Source organism: Gossypium hirsutum, chromosome A02, assembly GCF_007990345.1.
Source record: "Gossypium hirsutum isolate 1008001.06 chromosome A02, Gossypium_hirsutum_v2.1, whole genome shotgun sequence".
Lineage (NCBI taxonomy): Eukaryota > Viridiplantae > Streptophyta > Magnoliopsida > Malvales > Malvaceae > Gossypium > Gossypium hirsutum.
In genome coordinates, this window is record NC_053425.1 from 33010441 (window position 1) to 33017785 (window position 7345).

At 36.5% G+C, this 7345-nt stretch overlaps 1 protein-coding gene across 1 annotated transcript; it reads left to right on the forward strand.

Annotated features, from left to right (window-relative positions):
- Positions 1-337: 337 nt before the first annotated feature.
- LOC107962869 (U-box domain-containing protein 15) lies at positions 338-2912 on the forward strand. The gene is made up of 4 exons (XM_016899425.2): positions 338-918; positions 990-1106; positions 1202-1624; positions 1711-2912. Exons 1-4 carry the CDS (start codon positions 481-483, stop codon positions 2761-2763), a joined length of 2031 nt encoding a protein of 676 aa, XP_016754914.1. The 5' UTR covers positions 338-480; the 3' UTR covers positions 2764-2912.
- Positions 2913-7345: the final 4433 nt, after the last annotated feature.

Genomic DNA, 7345 nt, shown 5'->3' on the forward strand with positions numbered 1-7345 from the left:
AAAAATTTAATTGCACTAAGTGACAGTAATTATAAAGACTCAAAAGTTGTTTTTTAATTTAATTTGAATAAATGTATTCGATTCGATTCGAATTTCATCTCACTCGACTCGATTCGAGAAAATTTGATATCAAGTTTATCATTATAAATATAATTCATCAATTCAATAACTCGAAATTTTTTATTTAATTCAATTTAATAAATGCAAATTTGGCTATCAAAAATCGAAAATGATCTGACGTGGTTTTTACAATATTGATATAATCTATTATTCTATTTATATAAAGAAATAAAGAAAAGAGAGCAGATTTTCCATTTTAAGAAGCAAAACTCCCGCGAAATTTATTGCAACAGACCCGAGGGAGGAACACAACAAACACCGTCAGCATATTGAATCATGGAAAGTAGCGTTAGGGTTTAATGTCTCTTGATTTGATTTCCTCCTCTTCAACCCTCTTCGTCTTCGTTTTCCTCTCCGATCATGTCTCCTCTCCTTCAAACCCCCGAAGAGAGCACAGCCCCTAGCCGTTCCGGGAGAAAGCTTGCACGAACTACGATGGGGCTAGAGAGAGACAAAAAGAGACACGGAGATTTTGAAGATCGAAGAGGGGATACGTTGGCGGATGAAATTGGAATCGTCACTGCAGCACCCGCACCCAATGGGGTCGATTTGGTTCAGGAAAGCGTTAGCCTCATCGAATATGTTGCCCGCCTTGGAGATTTCAGAAGCACCCAACGACAAGAATGTTACAGCCTCGTCCGGCGGATGAAGAGTTTGTTGCCCTTGTTCGATGAGATTCGCTTCCTCGGTTCCGCCATTCCTCCTAACGGCATTGCTTCTTTGTCAAAGCTCAAGAAAGTTTTTTGTTCGGCCAAGAAACTTTTGAAAACTTGCAATGAGGGTAGCAAGATTTACCTGGTCAGGATACATCCATCCGTATACTTTCTAATTTCCAATTTTATTTATCTGATGAACCCATTTTCCTTCAGGCGTTGGAGAGTGAGGCTATGATGGTCAAATTTCACGCTGTTCACGAAAAATTATGCCAGGCTCTGGATGAGTTACCTTTCGATGAAATTGAAGTTTCTGTGGAAGTGAGGGAGCAGGTATGAATAGAACTATCATCTCTTACTGATGCCTTCATAGGAACAATTCTTTTAATTAAGATCCTTGTAAAATTTTCATGCCCGCTGTTATTCAGGTTGAGCTAATGGTGACACAATTGAGGCGAGGTAAAAGGCGAAAAGACACACAGGATATGGAACTTGCAGTAGATTTAATGGCGATATCCTCAAAAACCGATGAAAGGAACGCTGATATTGCCATAATAGAGAGGCTAGCCAAGAAACTAGATTTGAATACCGTTGAGAACTTGAAGAAAGAAACTATAGCTATAAGCAATGTCGCTAAAGAAAGAGGCCAAACTTCAGAATGTGTAGAGCAAATTGTAGAGATACTCAACAAATTCAAGCAGGTTTTCGCCATGGAAGTAATTGATGTTTTTGAGGATCCTGTCAAGCCTAAACTGTTGTCGAAGTCTGGGTCTTTAGTGATTCCGCATGAATTCCTTTGTCCGATCACGCTCGAAGTAATGAGAGATCCGGTTATCATCGCAACTGGACAGGTAATAAGGATGCCTGTACCATGACAGAAAACAATAACATCATTTAAGTCATTTACACTTGATTATCTGTCATGTTTTGTTTTCAGACATTTGAAAGAGAAAGCATACAAAAGTGGTTTGATTCCAACCATCGGACCTGCCCGAAGACGAGGGAGAGGTTAGGTCACTTGTCGTTAGCGTCAAATCATGCTCTCAAGAACCTTATCACTCAATGGCGACAGACGAAAAATTATAAGAGCCCCAATACAGAGGGTCTTGCATCCCCACAAGGCTCATCTATTAAACAGGAAGAGATCTCATCTCTGGTTGAAGAACTATCTTCATGTCAATTGGAAGTGCAGAGAAGGGCAGCAAAGGATATTCGAATGCTTTCCAAAGAGAACCCTGAGAGCCGAATTTTGTTTGCTGAAAATGGAGCAATCCCAGCATTGGTGCAGTTGTTGACGTATCCAGATTCCAAGATTCAAGAGCATGCCGTGACAGCCCTATTGAATTTATCCATTAATGACACTAACAAGAAGCTCATAGCTAATGAACAAGCAATACCAACAATAATAGATGTGTTGCGAAATGGACGTATGGAGTCGAGAGAGAATTCAGCAGCAGCTTTATTTAGTTTATCGATGCTGGATGAGAACAAAGTAACAATAGCACTCTCAGACGGTATTCCCGCACTGGTAGAATTGTTGGAGCAGGGGACAGTTAGAGGCAAAAAAGATGCTGTCACAGCACTGTTCAACCTATGTCTGAACCAAGCCAATAAAGCAAGGGCTATTGATGCAGGCATTGTACCACCTTTACTGCTCTTACTCAAGGACAAGAAACTGAACATGGTTGATGAGGCCCTTTCCATGTTCTTACTACTTGTAACTCATCCACAAGGTAGATATGAGATTGGGCAGCTTTCATTCATTGGAACCCTGGTTGATATCATCAAAAAGGGGACCCCGAAGAACAAGGAGTGTGCAGCCTCGGTTCTTCTGGAGTTGAGTTCCAATAATTCATCTCACATTCTTGCAGCCCTTCAGTTTGGTGTTTATGAGCATTTAGTTGACATCTCCGAAACCGGAACAAATAGAGCACAAAGGAAAGCTAGAGGACTTTTACAGGTTATGAAAACAAGTGACCAACTTCCATGATTCTTCTTCTAAAACTTCACTCTTTTGCTTGTACCTATCCGCATGCATATTGATCTTCACTTCACTCAGTCTTGGCATAGATTAAATATACTAATTACGATGTCTTTGATCGAATTTTTTATTTTATAAGAATAAAATATAATTGTAGACATTTAATTTCTTTTTTCAAAATAAAACAAAATTACAGCTATATTTTCAAAATATAAAAGAAATACAACATAGATTCCTATCAGTTAGTAAAATGTTAAAAAGAAAGCTCTAATTTCAGACCATTTCAAATCATCGACTTGAAATGTGGTAGTAAAAAGACGGTGATAGTACACATTCACTTGCGGTATAAGTTTGCCAACATGAAAAACCACAATTCATCTGTGTGTATCAGTTTTATTGTTGGCAATTTTTTTATTTTTTATTTGTCATAATTCTTATAGTTATCTAAAAAGCAACAAAAATGTGAGATATGCGTAGAGATGACAAATGGGTAGGCTCGAGTGGGCTTGGATCGGGCTTTTTCAGATTTGAATTTACTTATGCTCGAATGTTTTGGGCTCGGATCTTCTTATATTGGAATTTTTCGAGCTTATGATTTCTTAGACTTGGGCCCTTTTGAATATGATTTTTAATCTTTTTAGATTCTGATCAGTTTGAGTCGGGTGGACTATGACAAATTCAAATAATTTTGAATTTTTTAAGTTATAAGTATTTTAATTTTGAGCATAATAATTCATTGTACTTTTATATTTGATAACACAATTCAAATTCGACTTATAGAAAGCACAAATTATATATATAATAGAGATCATGGTAGTTGGTACTGTATTGGTAGGTACATACCAAGTCGTTCCTTAATCGATACCAAGTAATCTAGGTTTTGTTGTGGTCAAGATTTTTGTAACAACCCATTTACAGTGGTGTTGAAAACAGTGATTTCGGGATTACAATTTCGATAAATGAGTCTATGAATATTATAATTTAATATTTACGAGGACATAAAAGTGTCGTATTGAAGCTTGGTCAGGAAATTTTGATGTTTGAAAAGTTAATTAAGAAAAAAAGGACTAAAGCATAAAAAAATGTAAAAGTTAATCAATATTGATTTATATGTGCTAAACGAGTTTAAAAACATAATTAGATGGGTTTAATTGGCAATTATGCCATAGTGGTTATAATGGATGGTCATTAGGTGGTTTTTTATTAAATTATATGAAAAATAATAATGCTAAAAGTAATAATAATAACAGTAAAAAACAAAAAATTTTAAGTCGTCTTCTTCATTTCTTGTTCTTTCCACTTGAAACCACCATTGTTGGACTTAGAAAGTTCGGTCAAGCTTAAGTCTTTGCATGTAAGTGAATCTGAAGGTTATTTTTCTTAAATTTTATGTTTTTAAGGTCGATGTAGCTTAATCTAGCTAGCCCATGGATTATTTCATAAAATTGTCTAAGTTTTGAAAAGTTACCATTGTTGTTGTTAAAGCTTTTTGGGTTGTTAATGGTTGGGTTTTAAGCTTTGTTATAAAATAGGACTATTTTGTAAAGTAAATTTTGTTTAGTTTTGAGTTTAGGGACTAAAATGAAAATATGTTGAATTTGGCATGAAATTATTATAATTTTAGATGTTTGAGAGCTATAAAGGGATGAGAATGAATCCAGTTTTAAAGTTTATGGCTTAATATGAAAAATATGTTTGTTACGGTTTTAGGGACTACGTTGAATAAAGTGCAAAACTTGAGAGAAATTGTGAAAAATGATAACTAGTGGTCATATGCATTAAATGAAATACTAGTAGAATCGACTGAGTATGTTGTCAAAGTAATAATCGCATTAGGTTAAAGCATCATAGTTGATTTGATATGTAGACAATTCCACTGAAAGTTCAAGGCTATGACTTTCCTATTGATTTGATGTTACGACCTTTTAACGAATTCAATGTTATTCTGGGAATGGACTAATTGATGTTACATGATGTAGTAATGAATTGCAGACAAAAATAAATTTCTTTGAGGTGTCAGAGTGGTGAGATGATTACTATTGAATATGATAGATTCGATTGTGTTAGAAAGTGACAACGACAATGCCTACAAAGAAACTGATCAGAAAAAGTTGCGAAGCATTTTTAACTTATATTCTAGATTCTAGGGTATCAAAAATGAAATTTGATCAAGTACAAATGGTTTGTGATTTTATTGATGTATTCCTTGAGGAGTTTCTTGGATTGCTGCTAGAATAGGAAGTTGAATTTGCTATAGAGTTAGTACTTGGAACTGCTCCGATCTCAATCGCTCTGCACAAAATGGCTCCAACTGAATTAAAAGAATGAAAAGCATGGTTGCGGGAATTAATTGAAAGAGCTTTTACACAATCGAGTGTGTCACCTTAGGACGCGCAAGTACTATTCGTGAAAAAGAAAGATAGGACGATGAGGCTATGTTTTGACTATCGACAGTTGAACAAAGTCATTATAAAAAATAAATATGTGTTTCCTCGTATAGATGATTTATCCAATCAGTTGAAAGGAGACACTCTGTTTTAGAAAATAGGCCTCCGATTTGGCTATTATTAGATGTGAGTTAAAGATGTTAACGTGTCGAAAACTACATTCAGAACATGTTATGGACATCATGAGTTTTTAGTAATGCCTTTTGGATTGACTAATGCTCATGCAACATTTATGGACTTAATGAACAAAGTTTATTATCCATATCTTGACAGATTCGTAGTTGTATTCATTGATGATATTCTAATTTATTCCAGAAACGAGTCCGAACATGCTCAACATTTGAAAAATGTATTGTAGACTTTATGTAAAAACCAATTGTACGAAAAGTTTAGTAAATGCGAGTTTTGGCTTAGAGAGTTGGATTTCTTGGTCATGTGATTTCAGTGGAAGGTATACGAGTTGATCTGAATAAGGATTTTGCTACTTTGAATTGGAAGAGTCCAAGAAACATTTCTGAGGTATGCAATTTTCTGGTTTAGTTGGATATTATCAACGTTTTGTTAAGAAATTTTTTATAATAGCATCACTGATGACGAAACTATTACTGAAAGATGTCAACTTTGTATGGTAAAAAAATGTCAGCAAAGCTTTGAACAGTTGAAAACCATGTTGAAAAGGCACCAATGTTAACTTAGCTTGACTTCTGAAAGAATTTGTTATTTACAGTGATACTTCATTGAATGGTTTGGATTTTGTTCTGATGCAAGGTGAAAAAGTTATAACTCTTGACAACTTAAACCACACGAAAGAAATTACCCAACACATGATTTAGAATTGGTCGCGGTTATATTTGCTTTAAAGATTTGCGACACTATCGTATGGCAAGAAATGTCATGTTTATACTGATCATAAAAGTCTAAAGTATTTAATGGCTTGGAAAGAGTTAATTTGCGGTAACGGAGGTAACTTGAACTGTTGAAATACTATGATCTGGTAATAGATTATCTTCTGGCTAATGTTTTTGTCGATGCCTTAAGCTAGAAGTCACTTTTTTCATTAAGGTCGATGAATGTCTAGTTGAACTTAGAGCGTGAAGGATCTTTACTAGCCGAGTTAAGGGATAAACCCTTGTTCTTTCAGAAAATTCGGGAGTTACAAAATGATGATCCAAATTTTTTGGCTAAACGAAAATTAGCCGAAGATAGTCAGGCAACCGATTTCAGTATTGGTATGGATGGTAGCTTATATTTTTGTAACAACTTATGTGCACCTGTTGATTTAGAGTTGAAACAGAATATTCTAAACGAAGCTCATAGTAGTGCTGTCACACCCAGTCTGTAACACCCCTTACCCGTACCCGAGATCGGGATAAGGTACGAGGCTTTACTGGACAAACATACAAACATCCAACTAAAATGCAGGTTATAAAAGTTCAATTCCATCATTTTGTCCCTTATATGGGCTTACGAGGCCCGAAGCATACATTTTAAGTGGTCCGAGACTGAACCGAGAACGTATGAAAAACTTAAGAAAAATTTTTTATGCTCTGGCCTCACACGCCTATGTAGAGGCACACCACACGCCCGTGTACTTGGGACACGCCCGTGCTCGTAGCCCGTGTGGGATCCTAGAATTTATTTATTTCAGTTCAAGGTGCAGTGATTTTCATACGGCCTAGACACATGCCCGCGTCTCTCACACGGCCTAGACACGCCTGTGTTGTCGCCCGTGTTCAAAAACCTGGACATTCTGTTTATGACGTCATCATTCATTTAGGGACACGTGGCCAAAGCACACGCCCGTGTGGTCTGCCCTTGTGTCACACACGGATGAGACACATGCCCGTGTCTCCAACCCGTGTAGTTACTACAAAGCATGCAACATGGAAATTTTGGGTGTAGGCGACACACGGCTGAACGACACGCCCGTGTGGGCTGTCCGTGTGTCACAGACGGTTTAGACACCTATTCGTGTGTCTATTCATGTGGACCATTTGAAGGCTATCTTCCAAGCCATTGGTCACCCAAGAACCCTCATGTACTCCAACATGCTTAATATCCTACTATCTAGCATAGACCACAATCACATATATAATTTGGCATGCAATCAAGAGATAATTATAAGAAAACACTCCAATTAACTA

What these genes read in the sequence shown, in the direction of transcription:
- LOC107962869 (XM_016899425.2), top strand. Translation starts at nt 481, where the DNA reads ATGTCTCCTCTCCTTCAAACCCCCGAAGAGAGCACAGCCCCTAGCCGT. An exon ending in AGGGTAGCAAGATTTACCTG is followed by an intron (nt 919 to 989) that starts GTCAGGATACAT and finishes ATTTTCCTTCAG; the next exon opens with GCGTTGGAGAGTGAGGCTAT. An exon ending in CTGTGGAAGTGAGGGAGCAG is followed by an intron (nt 1,107 to 1,201) that starts GTATGAATAGAA and finishes GCTGTTATTCAG; the next exon opens with GTTGAGCTAATGGTGACACA.